The sequence below is a fragment of the Callorhinus ursinus genome, unplaced genomic scaffold, assembly GCF_003265705.2.
Source record: "Callorhinus ursinus isolate GAN/ISIS: 27379988/994484 unplaced genomic scaffold, GSC_fseal_2.0 scaffold3, whole genome shotgun sequence".
Lineage (NCBI taxonomy): Eukaryota > Metazoa > Chordata > Mammalia > Carnivora > Otariidae > Callorhinus > Callorhinus ursinus.
Window position 1 is genome coordinate 52,486,425 of NW_027397065.1, and position 21,464 is coordinate 52,507,888.

Sequence of the window (21,464 nt, forward strand, 5' to 3'; positions counted from 1 at the left end):
CCAGAAATGATTTAACTATTTATTGTATTTCAATTCTTCGTTATTTTAAATAATATTGTGACAAACATTCTGGTGTATAATTTTATGTCTGTATCTTAGATTATTTCCTTAAAGTTCTTTTCTAGAACAGAAATCTTGTTAACATGTTCTAGAACTCTCTATTTAATTTTCCTGTCACTGTTTACAAAACATTTACACTTACTGTTTGGGGACTTCCTCTTCCTCTCTGATGGCTTTGGGATAAGTAATACCCAAAGCCCAAGGCTCAGCCTTACTCATCCCTCCTGCCCTCCACACCAGGAGTTCATGTTCTTGTACCTATACTGGGAGCCAGCAACACTTAAACCTCTGTCTTTTAAGATTGTATTTATTTATTTATTTTAGGGTTTTGTTTTGTTTTTGTTTTTGGAGAAAGTGCATGTGAGTGGGAAGAGGGGCAGAGGGAGAGGGAGAGATAGAATCTCAGGCAGACTCCTCCCTGAGCACGGAGCCCCACTCAGGGCTTGATCCCACAACCATGAGATCATGACCTAAGCCAAAATCGAGAGTTGGACACCAACCGAAGGAACCACCCAGCTGCCCCTAAAACCTCCTTCTTTTTAAAAAACATTTTATTTTTTTTATCATGATAAGTATACTCCTTAATCCCCATCTCCTATTTCAGCCACCCCCCCACCCACCTCCATTCTGGTAACCATCAGTTTGTTCTCTGTAGTTAAGAGTATTTCTTGGTTTGTCCCTCTCTCTCTTTTTTTCTTTTGCTCATTTGTTTTTTAAATTCCACATATAAGTGAGATCATATGGTATTTATCTTTCTCTGACTGACTTATTTCACTTAGCATAATACTCTCTAGTTCTATCACGTTGTTGCAAATGGCAAGATTTCATTCACTTTTATGACTGAATAATATTCCATTGTATATATACTACATCTTTTTTATCCACTCATCCATCTGCGGACACTTAAATTTTAAGCTTCCATATCTTGGCTATTGTAAATAATGCTGCAATTAACATAGGAATGCATGTATTCCTTTGAATTAGTGTTTTTGTATTTTTGGGGGTAAATACCCAGTAGTGTGATTACTGGATCATAGGGTAGTTCTATTTTTAATTTTTTGAGGAACCTCCATACTGTTTTCCACAGTGGCTGCACCAGCTTGCATTCCCACCAACAGTACATAAGGGTTTCTTTTTCTCCACATCCTCGCCAACACTCACTTCTTGTGTTTTCGGTTTTAACCATTCTGACAGGTGTGAGGTGATATCTCATTGTAGTTTTGATTTGTATTTTCCTGATGATGAGTGATGTTGAGCATCTTTTCATGTATCTGTCGGTCATCTGGATGTCTTCTTTGGAGAAATGTCTGTTCATGTCTTCTGCCCATTTTTTTTTAAAGTAGGATCCCACCCAGTGTGGAGCCCAATATGGGGTTTGAACACATGACCCTGAGATCAAGACCTGAGCTGAGATCAAGTCAGATGCCTAACTGACTGAGCCACCCAGGCCCCCCTCTTCTGCCCATTTTTTAATTAGATTATTTGTTTTTTGGGGGTGTTGATTTGTGTCAGTTCTTCATATATTTTGGATATGTCATTTGCAAATATCTTCTCCCATGTCTTTTAGTTTTGTTGATTGTTTCCTTCACTGTGCAGAAGTTTTTATTTTGATGTAGTCCCAATAGTTTATTTTTGCTTTTGTTTCCTTTGCCCCAAGAGACCTATCCGGAAAAATGTTGCTATGGCCGATGTCAGAGGAGTTACTGCCTGTGTTCTCTTCAAGGATTTTTATAATTTTTAGGTCTCACATTTATGTCTTTAGTCCATTTTGAATTTATTTTTGTGTATGGGGAAAGAAAGTGGTCCAGTTTCATTCTTTGGCATGTGGCTGTCTTAAGGAAGAAAAGATAAAACTCTTTGAAAAAAATAACAAAAATATATTTGTTATATATTGTGGGTAATTGAGGGAGAAAAATAATGAAAAGAAGGGAAGGAGATAAAGGGGAGAGAGTGGGAGGAAGAAGGAAAACTAGAAAAAGAAAGAGAACAAGAGAAGGGAATGAGAAGATGAGAAGAGACCTGAAAGCACATTTTAGGAAAGGGACAAGAATTAGAGAATTAGAAAGGAAAAAAAACAGAAAAAAAAATCCTGCTGTAGCAAAACACACATTTGGGGCCATTCCACATCCTTGTGGTTTACATTTTGCCTGGTAACCTTTCAGAGGTTTGAGGAAGGTACATGATTCCATAACATTAATTTTGATTTTTCTTTTGCTTTTCTCCAGGGTAAATTTACCTAATTCTATCTAGTGTTCTTCTGGGGACATAGTTTCCATACCCCTCAATAGTCCAGTTCCCCCTTTTGGGTAGTGTTCCATTTGTCAGCATCCCTATTCAAGTGTGGCCCTCCGAGTCGGACAGGGGATTCCCGAGTGCTCCTCACGTGAGCCCGTGAACTCAGAGTGCACGGCACTGTCCCTTCCTGCGCTCGACACAGGAAACTTCTCTTTACTCTCTTTTGCTCTCTGCCTGTCCCTCTCTCAGACGCTTGTAGCAGTGATTCTGAAACATCTTGGTCTTAGATCCTTTGCTCTTGAAAAAATGATTGAGGATTACAAACAGATTTTGTTTATGTAGTGGGTATCTACCGATATTCACCGTATGAAAAATGAAAACAGGAGTTTTGAAAATCTTGATTTATTAATCATTCAAAAGTAAACCCATTACATGTTAACATAATTAGCATGTCTTTATGAAAGACTTTCAAAACCAAAAAGTAATATGGGGGGAAATGGCATTGTGTTATATCTTTACAAATCTTTTTAACATCTGGCTTAATGGAGGACAACTTGATTCTCGTCCACTTCTGCATTTAATTGCAATGTTGCAATGTGTGTTTTGTTGAAGGATATAAATAAATGCTGGCCTCGCTCAGGGGCATAGTTGGAAAATGGAGGAATATATTAATGGTCTTTCAGATAATTGTGGATATTCTTTGATATTACACTAAAACTTGACAAGTGGTAGTTCCTTTTTTTTTTTTTAAGATTTTATTTATTTATTTGAAAGAGAGAGAGAGAGAGTACATGAGAGGGGGGAGGGTCAGAGGGAGAAGCAGACTCCCTGCCAAGCAGGCAGCCCGATACCGCACTCGATCCTGGGACTCCAGGATCATGACCTGAGCCAAAGGCAGTCGCTTAACCAACTGAGTCACCCAGGCGCCGGACAAGTGGTAGTTTCTAAAAGGTTAGTTGCAGTGGGGAATCTGGAGGCCAATCAATGAACTTTTCATATTTTATTACATAGAATCCATTGGTCTAACTTACATTTTATTTAAGTGGATCTTTAACCCATGCATGGTTTTTTTTAACTTCATGCACTGGTCGTTGGGGAAATACTAGTTCACTGAGTTATGTTGATCTTCTAAATGTTGACACATTTCATTCTATAGTACCCCAAATAATCACATTCATTAACATACCCATCAATCTTTAAGTATCGGGAAGCTGACAAGCTCATGGTAGCAGATATAAATCTTTCAAAATTCACTTGAAACTTGAATATTATCATTGGCAGCAAACATTTCTAGTGATTTTCTTTGAAATAACAGGCTCACTTCATTTATTTTTGAGAAAATGTCTGCCAAATATCCACATCTGAATAACATGGCTTGTTGGTCAGTCATTCTTTCAAGTGACAAAGGTGGCTCATTCCTATTGCAAACCCACAACTGCTGGCGTATTTTTCCTCCAGACAACCATCACACTGCAGGGCCCTGCAGAAGTACTTTATGCCTGTCTGGATTTTATCACCCAGAACATTACCGAGAAGTATACTCAAGGGTCCAGAGTTAATAAAATTAACGATGTTTACTGCTTAATAAAACACAGTGTTAAATGAAACAGGCTTTTTCTTTCTTTCTTTCTTTCCTTCTTTCTTTCTTTCTTTCTTTCTTTCTTTCTTTCTTTCTTTCTTTCCTTCTTTCCTTCTTTCTGGTAGGTGCTGCGTATGGTGAAGAGTGCAATGATGAATCGCACAGCTGGGCACCACCACTTGGATCGTGAGTCTCAGCGGTTTGACCCACCATTACTTTTGTACCATCGGTGTAAATGTGAAAAAGGCACCGTAGTAGCTTGCAACTAGTTTTGGCTTTGTGGATCCCTTGAAAGGATCTCAAGGACTTCCAAAGGTCTGTGGACACAACTTGAGAACTGACTGCTTTCAGGATGGCTACCAGTTCCATTAGTTGAGTCGTGCACTGATCCCATCAATGGTGGTTGGGCTGGCACCAACAGCTTAGGGCTTTTCAAGGAGGTAACACTAATAATAACAGGAACTAACACATCTTAGGTGCTGCTTTAGATGCTTTTCATACATTATCCCCCAGCAACCCTTGAGGTAAATTCTGTTTTATCCCACTTTCAGATGAGGAAACAGAGGATCAGAGAGGTGAGTTCACTTGCTGAAGAACACACAGCTGGGAAGTAGGAGAGTCAACATGAAACTCCCGTCAGTCTGACTCCTGAGCCCATGGCCTGAACTGCTTTGTTATTGCTGGAGAGGCTAACAGGATGGGCCAAGTGAAGAAACAACACGTCAGAGGGGCAGGAGGTCAGAGTAGTGACTGAGAATCTTGGACCCAAGCGTTTAAGTAGCAATTCAAAGGTTTCCTCCAAATCTATTTTCCCATCTGGTTTTCACAAAGGCCCTCTGAGTTGGCTGGTGAGAGTTCTTATTTCCATTCTATAGGTAAGGAAGTTGACTCTGTCTAGCAGAGAAGGATCCTTTTGTAACCCCAGAGTCATATAACTGGGCGAGCTCCACCTTCTCACCCAATGCCAAAGACCCAAGGCCTTTTCTTGCAGCTTTTCCCCTTTAGGGTGTCCTGCTGTCACATGCCTTGGAGGGGAACTTGGCAGAATAGGCAGTGGTGCCTTTGCTTCTAGAGAGAGAGAGAGAGAAAGGAAGGGCGTGTCCATTGGCCCTGGTGCCATAAGGGAAAGTGAGCCGAGGTCCAGGCACTGCTCCGACCAGCAGTGAGAGCAAGCCATCCTCACTTTGGGGTCTGTGACGAAGACTCAAAGGGCTCCCCATTTGGTGGGGGAGTGCAATTTACATGAAACCAGTAACAGTTTATCTGTCAACAGAAGAGGAGGCACGGAGGGGTGGGGGAGAAAACAGGCTGGAAAAGTACACTGAACTCTTTGAGGCCACTGACAAGGAGATTCGAAGGAACAGAGAGAAAGGTGCCCAAATGTAGCCCGGATCTCTGTTTCTATAGAAGGAAAAACTGAGTCGCACAGAGAAGAAGGAACTTGCCAAAAGTCACACAGTCGGTAAAAATGCCATGTTGGCCCCCAGACCCCCTGATGATTCACAGCACTTTCAGAAAAGAGACAGTATTTAGATAAATAAAAGCAAGGCTGCCTGGTGTCTCCCTCTCCTGTTTTGGAGCAAACAGAAGTGCTACTGGTAGCCAAGGTGCTTTGCAAGGAGAAGCTCAAGCTCTGGGGAGCCATGTTCCTTCTCCAAAACTCTTGCAAACAGGGGCTGAGAACCAGGACGGAATTTCTTTGGTTTCTCAGGACTTTTCTTGGGGTTCGTGATAGTGTTCCTTCTGCATATCGCTACGGGGGTTTAAATTCCAAGTGGGCTTTATGTGCGGTTGGCTCTGAGATTCTTTCCCTTTCAATGAGTTGATTTTTGCCTTTTGTTCTTTTGTTTATAGTCCCTAGACAATCAACAGTTCCTGAAAGTTAACAGGCCTCCTGGATGCGGAAGAGGGGAAATTTCAGGACAGTTCCTGAACATCCAAGTCTTCAAAGCCCCATGCAAGGCCAGGCCAGCAAACAGCCTCCAGAATAAAGGGGGGATCCTTTCCGAGTCAGGGTCCGCTCCAGATGGAATGCCTGTTCTCAACTCAGCATTCTTGCTGGTCTCCCTGCCTCAGGGCAGTGTCCCCTGGCCTTCCACAGGAGGCTCTGTGTAGGAAAACCTTTCCAGGAATAAGGGGAAGATCGCCTGGTCCCCCAGCTCCTTAGCAGTCTGAATTCAGAATTTTAACAATTAGGAATTAATTCTTCAACTTCAGGTTTTGTTCCCTAGGACAAAAGGCAGCGTTTGGAAAAAGGCTGGGGGCCAGTAGGCTCCCCTCCCTCCTCCTTCTTCTTCTGTCCACAAATACTGAGAATCAGCTATGTTCAAAGTCCTGTTTTTAGAGCTCAGCAGTGAAAGAAGGAAACAATACATAACTGGGGAAGTGAGAGAATCTATAACGTGATGTCGGGCTGTGTGCGGAGCCCCAGTGCAGGCGAAGGGCCTAGAGCATGGCAGAAGAATGGTTTAGATTGGATAATTAGGGATGGGCTCAGTTAGTACTAGGGTCGGAGGAGAGGGCGGAGGAGGTGATATTTGAGCTGAATGAAGGTAATACACCTGAAGGAAGCGAGAGAATATGCCATGAAGCCATCTGGGGCAGACACCTCTGCTGGCCAGAATGGTCACCCCAAAAATGCCTTCCACCCCTGGCTTGCACAGGACCAGCTTCATTCTGTTTCCCTGAGAAATCCTCCTCCACCTTCCTGAAGACTTTTCTTAGGTCCCATTAAACCCTTCTTATCCCAGCAAACCTCACTGTTACTTCTGCCTAAAGTTACCTTTCGTGGTAAACTTCCCTTAAAAAGCCCTCCCCAAACAGCCATTCTAGAATTTAAGGTTAGCTGACTGGGTCTTTATTTGTTCTTCTTCTACCATGCTTGTCCTCACAGGATTCCGGAGCTTCAGAGTTGGAAGTGCCCTCTGAGCTTAGATGGTCCCAACCCCCTCATCTTGGAGATGGAGGATGTAAGGCCCTGGCCCAGGAACAACCTGGCTCCTGGCTGGTCACGGGGTTAGTTACAAAAATGGCACAGTGGGGCCCATACCCAGGTGTCCTACTGATACAGTGCTCTTTCGCCATCCCCGGCACCCCACACCACAGCCCACAACACCGCTGGTCCACACTTCTCTTCTATCCTTGGAGAATAACAATAATAGCACGTGTTTCTCCAGAACTCCGGTTTCCTCCTGCAATGTTGTTCTCTTCTTCTCTGAGGACATTTTCTAAGAAGGGAAACTCTCTGCAGATTTCTTCTTTTCTTTTCTTTTTTTTTAAACTAAATATTATCTTTTGCTCTATGCCAGCCTCTGTGCTAAAGGCTTTCCACCCAGGATTTCATTGAACATTCACAACCCTTTTGTGAAGCATTATTATAATCATTCTTATGGAAACACCAGAAAGCCCATGTTCAGAGAGGTTGAATAACTGGCCCAAGTTCACACAGCCAGAGAAGGGTGGAGCTGGAATAAGAACCCAGACAGTGGGACTCCCAGAGCCTGGCCCCTCACGCGACAGGCCAGTCAGATCTTCGGGTGTAACATCTGCCGCCAGCCAGGGCAGAGTGCTCCTGTGGGAGCCTCTATGTCTTTGGCCATTTTGGTTACTTTCTTCACCTCCATTGTCATAGCGGGTAGACCAGACAAGGAGCCTACTGGCCCCCAGCCTTTTTCCGGGAGGCTCCTGACACATAGGTTGACCATGCTTAGCATCACCTAACCTTGACACTCTGGCCACAGGTGATGTAATTCAGAATGGTAGCTTGACCCAAAGACTACCATCTATGGGCTGGTTGGCAGCTGTGGTGTGAATGCTCTGACCAATAGGCAGGGGACTCACTAAACCTGTCAGACCTTGTCTCTTGGAGAGCTGTGAGATAGGGTGAAGGCTCTGAATGGTGCTCGTAATCAGAGGGGGCAGAGACAGATGCCCATGGCTTATGGACGCATGAGAGAATCCAGTCACTCAGTGTAAAAAACTGTCCAGTGAACAATATTCTGGCCTCCATGGGGTTTGGCTCTGTGGCTCAGACGGTTTCTTATCTTCTTTACTTTTCTGTGAATTCTTAAAATAAACCTCTGGTAAATGAATATCATGAGTGGGTCTCTGTCCATGCTCCCTGGAAGGGGCAAGTAACCCTCCTCAGTCTAGGTTCCTTCAGGTGCTTCAGTTGGCTTAGCTGGCCATCCTCCTAGTACCAAGCACCCACATCAGCCAGGACTCCTTCAATCATCACTTCAACAGCCCCTTGCTAGGCCTGAGACCAGTTTCCCAAAGGGAGGCCTAGAAACCATCAGGCAGATTCCTGAGACCCACCTCAAATCTAGTGAATCAGAATTTCTATGAGTGACACCTAGGGATGGAATGTACCCAAACTCCTTGGGTGGTTTCATTCCCAAGTGATTTTTATGGATCCTGAAGTCTGAAAACAATGGTCATGGACAGCTGCTTTTGGGTCAGACATTCATCTCAGGTTCTACCAAATGTAGAAACCATGCATCCCATGGAGAGTAAACCTCTGTTCCACTGGGGGGAATGGAGATGGGGAGTACTGGGTCACAGCAGCCAACACCTGCTGATATGTTTTAGGAACTAATTACACCGGGGATTGAAAAATACCATCCATGAGCTTAATTTGCAGATTGCAGAAGTATTACTTTTTAGAAATTTTGAATGATGTGCCAACCTCATGATCAGAAGATTTCACGTGCACACAAAAGCTGATTTCTGGCTTTCCTTGAAAATCTGGAAGATCTAGTAGCACTGAGCCTTCATTCTGTTTGGCAACAATAGACTGTTAGTGAAGAGCAGATGCCACCTTTAGACGGGGCCTGGGTGCCCCTCCTACTACAGGATCCCCCTTGCCTCTAGTCTCTCAAAATTTGAGACTGTGTCAGTGGCTCCAGAAAAATGGAATGAACACGTTTCTTGGTGGATGTAGAGAATATTCCCTCATGCTTCATAGGTCAACTTTGTGATTGTTTTGAAAACAACACAACTCAAGATGGCTCACTTAACTCAGGCCTGATGTGTGCCTGATCCTAAAGGCATTTGAGCTGGGACCCTGGACTCGGACTCCCAGATCCCTCCATGGGGCTGCAACTAGAAGCTAAGTACACCACAAAACCAGAGACTATTAGCATCCGATTATGGAGTGCCACATCCTCCTCATGCAGATGGAGAGATGGCGGCCCAGAAAGAGGAAGAACCTTTCCGGTGGTTACCCAGGAAGCGGGGAGTGGCCGCCAGTCCTCCTCCAGAGCATCATCCACCCTTCCCCCCTCCTCCATCTACAGCTGGAACTATTCCCTTCAATTTCTCTCACAACTGGTTATACCATTTTTTTTTTTTCTGGATGTTTACCATATTCCAAGCACAGTGCTGAGAAAAGTGTCTTACAAACATTGTCTGATTTAATCATTATTCCTGTTTGACAAATCAGAACACTGAGGTTTACAGTCATTCTGCTTATTCGTGGAAGAGGAGGGACCTGAATAGTACGGGTGTAATCAGGCCTTCCGCCCTGTGCAACCTCATACTGTAAACCATCAGCCCTTCCAGGGAGACACCATGCTGTTCCCATTTTATAGATGGTGGCAGCAAGAGGCTAAGTGGCTTGCCCAGGTTCACGCAGCGGGTTGTTGATAGAGTTAGAACTGAAGGCTAGGTCTGACTCCAGGGCTCCTAAGCTGTGGCCTCCTTCACTGCTCTTCTGTCCCCCCATGGAACCTCTGGAAACCTTCCAAGAGTTCATTTGCATCACTTGGTCTGAAAGCACCCTTCAGAACTTAGTAGCATACATACATTCGGGGGTATGGAGGGGACGGGGTCCATTCTGTGGTGCACTGAGCATCCCCGTACAGCTTTGCGACCCTGCAACATTCTGTGCCAACCACACCGAGTGGCAGCCCCAGCCTAGACCCCCGGGGAAGTGACTCCCACGGATGGGGGATTGGAGTGTGCAGACAAGAAGGGGCCTCTCCGCTGGCACACAGTGAGAGCTAACTCTCCAAAGACTAGCGCCCAAACTCTCCAGAGCCCAACCTAGAACACAGGACCCAGATTGTTTTCTGCCATCACCTTTTCTCTCTCCAACACACGATGCTGGTTCCCTCCTATTCCAACTTGATCAGTCAAATGCTGGGACCTGCTTCAATGCCTTTTTGTTGTCTTGACCTCACTTTGTGAAACATGATGGCAGCGGCCTTATGGCTTTGTTTCACTTTGTGAATGATGAGGCAACCAGCCCTGATCACTCAGGATCCCGACGTCCCAGGAGGAGTGGCCTTTGTCAGTGGTTTTACCACCATGCTCCGAAGAAGCCTCAGGTTTCCTACAGCTACATCTGAGATTTTGAAAATAATAACATCTTTGCCACCAAAGAATAAAGATTCAGTCTGAGGAAGGAACATGTTAATCACTCCTTCAAAAATATATTTTATACATTGGCGTTTAGACAGCATTTAAAGAAAGCATTCTGCTGCTAAGAAAGAGAGCGAGTCTCATTTTCTAAAATGTCGTGGGTCATTGAGCTACAGGATACATCTGCTCAGGGGTAGAAAGTTATCATGGATCAAAGTCAAATATCCCAGCAAAGCAGAGGAAACCAAATCTTCACCTTGGGCTAACCAAGTACCTCGCTGAAAGGTGACCCTGCCTCCCCAGCATCCCCTCCTTGATTTGCTGGGACAACAGCAGGGTTTCCTCTCTCCCTGCCGGGCATGCATTGACCTGCCCCTTCTTCGAATCGGAGCCCGGGAATGGCCAGCTATCCCTTGGCAAGAGGGTCTGAACTTGCTGGTGGCTCTCCACTCCAAGGTCCTCAAGCTCTCGGAAGTGTAGAGCTGGGCAGGATTGAGCCATCCTTTGCAAGCTTGTGGATTTTACATGTGGGAGAGGTGGAGGCCCAATATCTCAGGAGGAGGAAGACATGGCACCTACTACTTCCTACTACTACTACTACTACTACTACTACTACTCAGACTGGCCTATAGGATTCTTTACATTTCCACTCCGGGTTTGAGAACCCAAAGACCTGGCTACATATTCTAGCCCTGGGACCTGGAGGCCAAGGGTGCTGGGCAGGGAGTGCTGTGAAGTCTTCTGGAAATGCAGCTATAGCTGATATTTCCTCCTCTGTGAGTACAAGAGATTAGGAAGGTCCGTTCATGCAGGAACAAACTTGAGAAAAGCAAACAGATGAAGCAGATATACACTCAGGCCTGTGTTCCTCTGTCTCCTAGAGCCTCCCCAGTGAGGGCAGGCCTGCGTGCTTACACACACGGAATCACATTCAGACTCAGTTCGGTTATAGTTCTTAGTAAAGTGGTTTAACTAGTCAGGTCAGATAGCCTGCTTGTCTGCCTCTCTCCAGCCAGACTTACCACCTCTCCTGCGTGTCTTTTTCTACTGTAGGTAAATAACCACAGGGTTCTGCCCACTGCAGCCCTGAGCCAGGCCTGGGCTCCCTGGCAGCTGGCCCAGCCATAGACCCCTCCCAGGGCTCATCTCCTCAGCACAGTCAAGGCCAGACTCCAAGATCCTCAAGATCTCGGAAGTGTAGAGCTGGGCAGGATTGAGCCATCCTTTGCCAGCTTGTCGACTTTACATGTGGGAGAGGTGGAGGCCCAATATCTCAGGAGGAGGAAAGACATGGCACCTCTATCTTCCAAAGAGGCACGCAGGATCTCTGCATCATGCTGGAAGCCTGTCTTAATTCAGAGACCACACAAATGGCGGCCCTTGGGCTGTACCGACCCCATAGGTGTGTTTTGTTTGGTCCATGCAGTGTGGGATGCCACACATTGTTTTGTAATTTAAATTTAAATTTTTATATGGGAAATGTTAGCCCCCCAAAGTTTAGATTTCTGACTTCTCTTGAAAACTTGCACATCTGGCAACCAAGATTGCCATTCCCATGTGGCAGGAGTCTGCCGAAGGTGAAGAGTCACTGTTCCTTTTAGGCTTAATTCGTTTCTCTTTCCAGTTGAGCACCTGTGGGCATTTGTATCTGCAACCTCTGTCTGAATTAAAATAATAAAAGAATATTGATAATTGTTGATGTAGAGTGAGTATCCCACTGCTGGTAGACACCATGCGAGGGACTTCCCATAAGTATGCTCTTTGCTTCTCACTAAAGCCCTGTGAGGTCCATTTATTATCATTCCCATTTTACAGATGGAAAGTAGAGACTCATGTGAGTTCAGAGATTTGTCCAAGGTCACACACGTAAGAAGGAGCAGAGCTAGAATTAGAAGTCAGATTTTCCCAACTCTAGACACTATGCTGATTCCAAGGTGTGGGTAGACTCTGTTCCTGGAGAGAACTTTCATGAAGGTAACCCTCAAGATTTCTCCAATCCTTTCCTATACATTTGGAGTTTTAGTCTCTGTTTCCAACAGCCAGAGGGATTTTGCTGCTTGCGTGTCTATGGGTACTCACGGAACGAGGAATGTAAAAGACCAGAGTGGACTTGACTTTAGTCTCCTTTCCAGACTCTTAACCCCACCCATTCTTCCTGACTTCTCCGCTCTGCTGCAGTGGCTCTCCCTCCCTTTCATGAGCCATGCGGGCACTTAGACTTCATCACCGCCTCTCCCCTTCCCTGATCATTGTTTTCAATCAACATCCAACCAGACACCGAATCCTGTTCATACGTTCTCCGCATTTCTGGTTTCAGACCTTTGCTTTCTGTCTTCCTCCCACCTCAAATCCAGTCTTCGAGGCATTGCCTTATTAATCTTCTTAAAGCGTTGGTTAGACCCCATCATCCCCTCCTTATACTGGCCATCCACTGCCTGGTGGAGGCAGGCTCTCCTTCTTTGGCATAGCCTTTGTAGATGCTCTACAAGGTTGGGGAAATTTCTCCAGGCATAGCTTTCTATAATCCTCTTTACATTTCCGTTTTTATGTTTCCAGTTAGCCAAATCTACCTCTTCCCAACTTCTCAAATGTTCCCAGGGCTCTCGTGTCTAGATGCCTGTCCCTTCTGTTTGGAATGCTCTGCTGCTCAGCCTTCCTTGTGGAATTCCACTCAGTGTTTTAAGGTCACGCTCAAAAGCCACCTCTAAGAAGGCTTCCCTGAACAAACTCTTCGCCTCTCAGTTCCTTAGCCACGTCTCACCGTGTGACACCTGTTTATGGGACATCTATTACGTGACAGGCACTGTGGATCCTCATTCATGCATTCTTCTAACTTCCGGCAAGTCCTTCCTGAGTGCTTACTATGGGCAGGCACCGTCCCCATAGAAGAGATACAATACTCACTCCCTGGACATGCTATCAGTGCCATGAAGAAAATAGAAAGCCGTTGAGTCTGATTCACAGGACGTGATCAAAACACCTGAAGAGTGAACAGGGCCCACCAAACATCAAGGGATGCATTCTCCTGGGATGTGCAGGCCCAGCTGGACCTGCCCAGGAGCAAAAGTTCAGGAAGAGCCTCTGGCCGTTCTGTGGCTCCCCCTGTATCCTGACTCCCTCTTTGATGTGGATCCACATGGTGGCTGCTGGGCTTCTCGTTTCTCTCTCTCCCAGGGCAACGCAGCAGCCCCGAGAAGGATCAGCGTCTGTGGATACAGGAGCACCAAGTGGCTGGACCCTGGAGGCTCTGTCCTCCTGCCAAAGGCACCACTATCAGAGGAGGACGTGCAGCGCTGGCCCACGAGGCCATGCAGCCAGAACAGAGCCTGCTGAGACGCAGGAGGACGGACCTTTCCTTCTCCAGTGAAGTCCCAAGTCTGCGGGTGGGATTGCAAGCTTTAGCGGAGAGTAGCTCAGGGTGCTGGCAGGGCTTTGGAAATCACAGGCAAACTGGCTGCCCCCTCCGTGCCCCACTCCCTCAAGTCCCAGCTGTGGAATGTCCCACGCCACCGTCCTCCCTGATGCTGGTGCTGATGAGGATTACCAGGGAACATGTGCGCAGGCTCCGTGCGAGGTGTGCTGTGTGGTTTTCTCATCTGAGGCTCATGCACCGTCCTGATCCTTATTTTGTTGGTGAGGACACTGAGGCTTAGAGGGGTTAGGACATTTGCACAAGGGCACACCAAGCACACGGGAGTGTCAGAATTCAAACCCAATCAGACCCCAGACTCAAGAGCCCCTGTGTTAAACCATATTGCATGGACAACTCACTGTTAAAATTATACCTGACCCAAGGCTTTGTTCAAATATCACTTCTACTGTGAAGTTTGCCTTGATTGCCATGTCCATCCTTGCCTGTAGCACACCGAACTGCACTGAGCAGTAGTTGTAATTCATGTCAGTCATTCATTCCTTGTGTATTGCATGTCCACTCGCCCTCCTCTAGCGAAGCCCCCTTGTTCAGTGAGGATCAAGGCTAACCATGCATTTAGAACTGGTGTGTTCCCAATTATGAAGAACCCACCATCACTTCCAGGACCCGAGAAAGCCGTGGGTCTTTTCCCGTGGTGTGATAGCCAGAGACCATCCAAGCCACGTAAGAATCCAGGTCAGACATATGGAGATTCAGCAAGCTGCAAAACAAGCAGGTGGAGAAATAGCAGGGAGCTCCGCTAGGCAACGCAGTTGCTGGAGGGAGAGCATTTATAATTCTTGCCCTTCTCCTTGCAACCATCCTGCAGAGCTGAGTTTCTGAGTCTTCCCCAGAAAAAGTGAGGATCTGCTTGTGCTGTGCTCCGAGGGATTCTGCGTTGGGGGAGTTTGCCAAATGTTTACGAAGTCACTTTAAGCAAAGCCCTTCTTTCCTCAGGGTCTGTCATTCCAGCACCTCTGAGACTCCTCCTCCACCGGGATGTCGGAATGTCGAGGGAGCCAGCCCCAGGCCGTGCCCTGCCAAGTTCCCAGGCTCCGTCAGGTCCCAGAGAAGCCCATCCCGCTCCCACCCCACCAAATGACCTCAAGGTACTTCTTTAGCCAATTAGAAGACAGTTAGAAAGGAGGATGGCAGGAGATTTCACTGAAGAGAGCCCCAGGCAGGGTATTTAGAAAATGCAGTCCTCTTTGCCCCATCGCTTCTCGAAAAAGATCTGACAGGGTCTGGAGGCCGTGGTTCTCAGCATCTGTATGGAACAGACGGACCTTTGAGAATCAGAGCAAACTTATCTAATTTCTCCTCAGAAAAATCCCCCCTCTCCCACACACAGCTTAGTGTCTGGTTTTAGGGTATTCAGAGGCTTCCTGAAACCCACCCATGAACCCCAAGTTGTAAGCAAACAGGATGATTTTAGATGGTGTGTGGAGAAAGATCGTTTAGCATTTTAATCCTCGAGTACTTACTTTAATATGTACCCAAATCATAATTAACGCTTTAAATCTGTGGTCTTGGAAATGTTTGGGGGATGAGGCTACACTAAAAAAAATATGAGCAGAATTGAAGACAGTTTTAAAGGGAGTGTTATATAAGTGAGCAGTGGTTCCAGGGGCCCGAGATGGAGAAAAGCCTGGAAGATGCTGAACACAAGTGGACTTTTTTTTTTTTTTTTTTTTTTAAGATTTTACTTATTTATTTGACTGAGAGAGAGAATGAGCCCAAGCAGGGGGAGCAGCAGAGACAGAGGGAGAAGCAGGCTCCCAGGACCCTGGGATCATGACCTGAGCTGAAGGCAGATGCTTAACCGACTGAGCCACCCAGGCGCCCCTGCAAGTGGGCATTTTGGATGCACTGTCCTGGTTGGTGGGCCCTCCAATCTGATTTGACACTCTCACTTGTCCAGGCACCTGAGGCCCAGTGGGTTTAAGCGTCCTACCTAAGGGCTCGGGGTAGTCAGAAGCAGATGCCAGGGATGTCCCGGGGTAGCCGACTCGCAGGCCAGGGCTTTCTCCGATAGCCTCATTTGTTTTCTTGTTTCCTACCCCTGTGGATTTCGCCGCAGAGGGCCAAAGGAGCCCTGTCATTTTACAAGGGCTTTTACAAGTATTTTCCTTAGACTCTTCTCACTGTTTATACTTATAAATGAAAAAATGTTTCAAGATGCTTGTCATTCCTCCCACATTGTTCCAGGTTTGCCTGTGTAGAGTCTCAGGAAATGATCTGATGTCTTCCTCCAGGGGTTTATTCTGTGTAGCTGGAGTCAGAAGAGAGAGTCGGTTTTGTATGTTAGGAGGCTTCTTTCAGTTTGGGTTGGCATTGTGCTTGCTGGTCAGCTTGCCAGGGTGAAAACCAAGGGTGTAGCCTATAAAGAACTTTCTTTAACTCCTCTGCCCAGGTCAGCCCCCACCAGCCCCTGCGGGGAGCATTGTTCTGACTTCTGAATGCATGCCTGTAAGGGCGACACGGACCTAGGGGACTGAGGTCGGGTGGGTGTGGCGGGACAGGTAGGAGGCTGGAGATCGAATCAGAGGAGCCACAGCGGAAGGAACTGGCATTGGCTGGCTTGCACATGGACGACCCTCGGGCCCACTCCAAGGTCACTGCCTGCAGATCTTTAAAGGGTTGTTGTGGGGCCGCGCGGGGCGGGTGGGCCCCACGGCAGGTCCGCTGTGCTGCAGGCTGAGCGGGCGGGCAGAACAGAGTGGGTGGGTGGGCACCTGCGGAGAGCAAGGAGGGATAAGCAGCAGCTCCAGGTAATGGTCCTCATGCAGGACCGCAGGCTAGAGACCTGAATGTTTATATGAAATCTGATTTTCACGTGGTGGCCATACATTTCAAAAACATCTGAGAACATTGTGTGGCCAAACAAAACACAACTATGAGTCAGATCCGGTCTCTAGACTATGTTGTAACTTCTGCCTCTATGTTCATGAGGTTATTTTGGGGTTCCTGGTTGCTGAGCCAATACTTAAGTCCAAGCTTGCACTCCCCTTTTCGGGGGGATGCCACTTCCTACGGCAGGGTCCTGTGCTCAGCATTCAGCGGACAGGTGGACTGAGGACTGCATTTTCACTACTCTCTAGGACAAAGTGGGAAGCCCTAAAAGTTGGGGGATCCCTTCTGGAGGGAAGGGAGGGTCAAGGCTGGGGAACGTGGAGGCGGTGGCATGGACACTGGAAATACTGCTCTAGAGGCAGGATGTCCGAGTTCTCGTGCCACTCTGCCATCCCCTAGCTGTGGGTCCTGGAACAAGTGACTTCTCTGCGTCTGTTTCCTCCTCTACACATTGAGGGATGGGATTGGATGGCGTTCTGCGATCTTATGACGGTCACTCCTCACGACCCTCGGCCCACCCCTCGAGGACTTCCATGTCCCTATATTCTGTGTTCCTTTCTGGGTTTCCACCAACCCTAAGAAATCCCGCTGCAGAGCCCAGCTGGGTCAGGTTGCCTGCTTTCTCTACCCACGAGCCCTCACTCATCCACTCCCTGGGCAGGTGTCTCCAGAGTCCGGGTCAGGTCTGTTCCCCAGTCGTATGAGCCTTTCCATCAGAGCACTCACTGCGGTTGCACCACATGTTTCTTTGTGTGATGATCAGATTCACGTTAGATTACCCTGGCTTAGATCATCCTGATGGCCTCTTCTGATGCTCATATTTGGTGATTCTAGGACAATCTACCAGTGAGGGCCAGAACCAGAGCAGTGGTCCTCAACCTTTATTTCTGACCCATGCACCGGGGAGGTCACAGCACACTCCCAGTGGGCACTGGCCTACCGGATTCAGAACCGCGCACATGAAGGTGAGGAGCACATTCTCTCCGCCCCTTGTCAGTTGGGCAACTTTTTACACAAGCCCCAGTGAGTGTCAGTTTTCTCACCTGGAACATGGACACAATGATGCTGCCCCACGGGTTCTTGTGAGGCGGAAGTTATCTAAATCACGTAGCTCCTATCGGCTGCAGAGGAAGCAGGCCATACGTGGAAGCCCTGAGAATGGCTTCAAGTCTCAGGTCTGAGCCATCCTTACAGTATAGATCCCAGCTGGACTTCTGGATATTTGCTCCCTTCACCAATGAGCATCCCCTCGTCAACCAGAGGACTAAGGGAGACATGAGGACAAATCATGGTTCTCAACTGGGGGACATTTTCCTTCCAGGGGACATTAGGCAATGTCTGGAAACATTTCTGGGTTGTCACAGTGGTGGGCAGGAAGGTAGTATTGGCATCGAGTGGGTAGAGGCCAGAGAGGCTGCTAAATATTCTACAATGCACAGGCCAGCCCCCATTACAAAGAATTATCTGGTACGAAATGTCAATAATGGTCTAAATGGTAACCAGGGAAAGCAGACTATGATGAAAGAAAAAGATTTCACGAGGTTTTGCATATGTATAAAATATACATACATACATACATATGCAGGTGTATCTGTATATAGTTTCTGGATGTATATGGGCTCAACAACGTGCACTGTATTGTGTACATATCATGTGCTATGTCTTAAAGCCCACAGACTTACAGTACTGACAGCCAGCATAAAGACAAAGCCATGGCACAGACTCCTAGCAATGAGCCAAACTGACTCACCCACCGGAGGCCGATTTACTGGAATGAGAAATTAAACCCTTGATCTACGCACGACTCTTGAGGAAAGTAAAGCTTCAGGGAAACTGGGGTGTCCCTGGTGTCCTATAGAGCACGATCCTGAAGCATGCCATACATTCAGGCCCACACCCTTTTCCTGCCTAAACTTTCCAGGACCGAGCAGCTCTTCAGGAGAGTGAGAGGCTGAGAGGTTGCAGGCAGCGGTGACATGACACGGGGCTGGCCTTTGTGCTGTACCACCCACCGGCCAGGCCACCAACATTGACTCACTTTCCCCTCTTTGGTTTTAAGCCTCTCATGGGTGAAATGAGATTGTGGAGGAGATGACCTTGCAAGTGTTCTTTCTGTTTGGACAGCATGGACTCTTAGTAAGGGAAATGTGGAACTCCCTCGTGGAGGGTCTGTTCTCCCAGCCACTCTGCTCGGAAGGAAATCAAACGAGCTGCTGGGAATTCTCTAATTCCCAGCAGCTTGGGAATTAGAGAATAAGATAAACCCAGGCTGGAAATCCTATCTCCTTCTCTTACTTCTATAGATCCCTTGGAAAGTTACTTAAATGACAAGAGCTACTTATCTCAATGTCTGACACAGATTGAAGAAGATATTTTTTGAACAGTCTCTGACACAGAGTAAGTACTTGAACAGAAACTGCTATTATTATTACTAATTATTGTTATTATTAGGTATTGGGTGATGGCAGTAGTGTGATTAAGAAATGGTCTTTATACTGAAAGACTTCACAGTCTATGAAAAGAACCAGAGAAGTGGCATAGAAAATGATGAAATGGTAAGTAGAAGCATGGCCACTGAGATGTAAGGTGGGATTTGCATTTAAGAAAGACAAATTCATTCCAACTGGGGAGATCAGGAAGACTTTGGTTGGTGGGAAAGGCAGGGAGAGGGTTGGGAACATTCTAGAATATGCTAGAAAATTCCATCACCTAATAAATGGTTGTCTGGCTTCTAAATGCCATCATCTTTACTTTCCTGGCAACAGTGAAATGGGCCAAGCAAGTTCTCTCTGTGGGCTACAAGCTGTCTGTGGAACCGATGGATTCCACAAATACTTTATGATCTGCTCGACCCTTCTGTCAGAAAGAACTGGAAAGGAAGAAAGAAAGAAAAAACACCAAATACATGCCGTGTCCGAAAGGAGTACTTGGTGGCAGGACGCAGGTGTACAGATAAAGGAGGGTGGGGGAGACAAACAGAGAAGAGCAGGAAAATTCACAGAGCCTCTTCCAGCCAGGATTTAGAGGGAGTGTTTAAAGAGTGAATGTCTTCCCCCTCACACTTGGGTTGCTCTGTGAGACTCACAAGCAAGCTGTGCGTGGTGCCTGGCCACACCCAGGGCACTCAGGGAACAGAGTGACTTCCATAGGAAGAGAGGGGCGGTGGGGCATGAGGGTGGGAGGCCAGGGCCCTGAAGCAGGTCCCACACGGTGGGACAGAGCTAGAGCTGATGTCACAGCCCAGCCTCCTCTCGCTAATGAAAGGTCCAGCAAAGGGGTGGGGCCAAAAGTCCCAGACCTGGGGTCCTAGCTGACCTGCGAGGGTATCTCCTGCGGCCATAGCTTGTATGGGATTAAATGGGAAGCCCCAGGTAAGGGACTGGGGAACAATGCAAGGTGCTCCATATGGAACAAAGGTACTATGACTGTTATTTTCAGAGAAGAGGAAGTGAGAAGGATTGAGGGAGAGGTCTTTGGCCAGGTCTCACACAGTGAGTTAGTGGCAGCTCTGGAGCAAGGAAGGTTCCAGGTCCCCAGGCCTGATGGGCAGGGCACGGGCAGGCCTGGGCCACCTGACCAGCTGGGCGCTCTGCTCCAGCCCAGAGCCAGGGAGCGGGGAGCCGGGGCTGATAAACACAGCCAGAGGCATATCCGGTCGGTCTGCACTGTGAGGCCTGCTCGCCGCCCAGGCACGCAGGTTTGTTGTGGGAAGCCCTGGGGAGCTGAGAGGAAGAGCTTGGGAGAACATGTGGGAAATTGAGCCCGCCAAGAGAAATGAACAACACGTTAGCTGGTGTGAAGGGAAGAGGATGCAGAGACAATCCATAGCTTCAATGTTTCCGTCATCTGCGGCAGAAAAGGTGAAAGCGACCTTCTGCCAGGCCAGCCTGAGTCCGAAGCCCAGGCTGCTTAAGCGAAATGCCTCTGGGTCTCGTCTCTGTCAGAACCTGCACGTAGACAGCCACTGTGCCAGATCACCGTGGCGCCGACATGCAGAATTTCCACCGTTTGGCTCCTAGGTTGCTCCCTGGAAACCAGCTTGTGTGTACTCTGGGGAGGGAAGGCTAATCTAAAAGATTTCCCAACCTTTTAAGTCAAGGGACACAGGATGGCTTCCATGCCAAGTGGCTGTGGTTTGCTGAGCAGAGTGATTGCCCTATTCGAGTCCTGGATTCCCCAGCAAGGCATCTGGATGGGAAGTGTGGTAGGGTCCTTCCCGGGATGCAAGGGGGGCTAAAATGCAAGGGGGACTCGAAGCAGAAAACACAAACGTGACTGAGTAGGACCAGGTGTTGAGGACGAGCTTGCATAGTTTACAGGCATTCCGTCCTTCAGATTTGAAGGTTTCCCTTGAGACTGTGTTACCAGTCGTAGGTTAGATATGGGGAATCTGAGGCCTGGAGAGGTTTGCGACATATTCGGGATCACACAGCCGATAGCCACAAAGCTGTGATTCAAAGTCCTGTCTCTTGCTCTTTAAGAATCATGGTAACTGACATTCTTCCCCCGAAAACGATGTTGTCATAGCACGCACGTTCCTTGTTTCCCTCAGGAGCCTGTCTCATGTTCTAGCTCTGGATATTTTAGGGGAAAGATCCCAGGCTTTGGAGATGAGACATGAAAGATGTGTGCGGGGTCTGGTTCACAGGGTCTCAAAAGTGCCGCCTGTGTACATCTTTTCCTCAATTCCATGTTCAGTGATGCGGTGTTGGTAGCTTGAAACTGGCCACAGTAGGAGTATTCGCACCATGGAAATGGGCACACTACAAATCGGCTGCCCCCCACCTCCATCACCAAATGCCGGCTAACGAACACAGCCCTGGATGGTGTCTTGTCTCCATCACCAGCCGAGAGAAGAAGCATTTGGAAAGCTATGTAGAAATGTGATGTCTCTGTGACACCCAGGTTTGTGAAAAGTGCACTCGTGTCGCTGAGCTGGGTCAGGCCGGCTGGGTGTCAACG

The 21,464-nt window shown here is 47.4% G+C and overlaps 1 protein-coding gene across 5 annotated transcripts in view; it reads right to left on the reverse strand.

Moving 5' to 3' along the window:
• Positions 1–21,464, reverse strand: part of ADRB2 (adrenoceptor beta 2) — a 107,175-nt gene that overhangs the window by 58,034 nt on the left and 27,677 nt on the right. Inside the window, exon 2 of one of the 5 annotated variants that reach the window (XM_025867277.2) lies at positions 10,847–14,916. The exons of the other annotated variants lie outside the window; for them this stretch is intronic. Within the exon in view, the coding sequence (XP_025723062.1) occupies positions 14,786–14,916 (131 nt within the window). The 3' untranslated portion in view covers positions 10,847–14,785. Of the gene's footprint in view, positions 1–10,846; positions 14,917–21,464 lie in introns of those variants that run through there. 5 annotated transcript variants of the gene reach the window in all.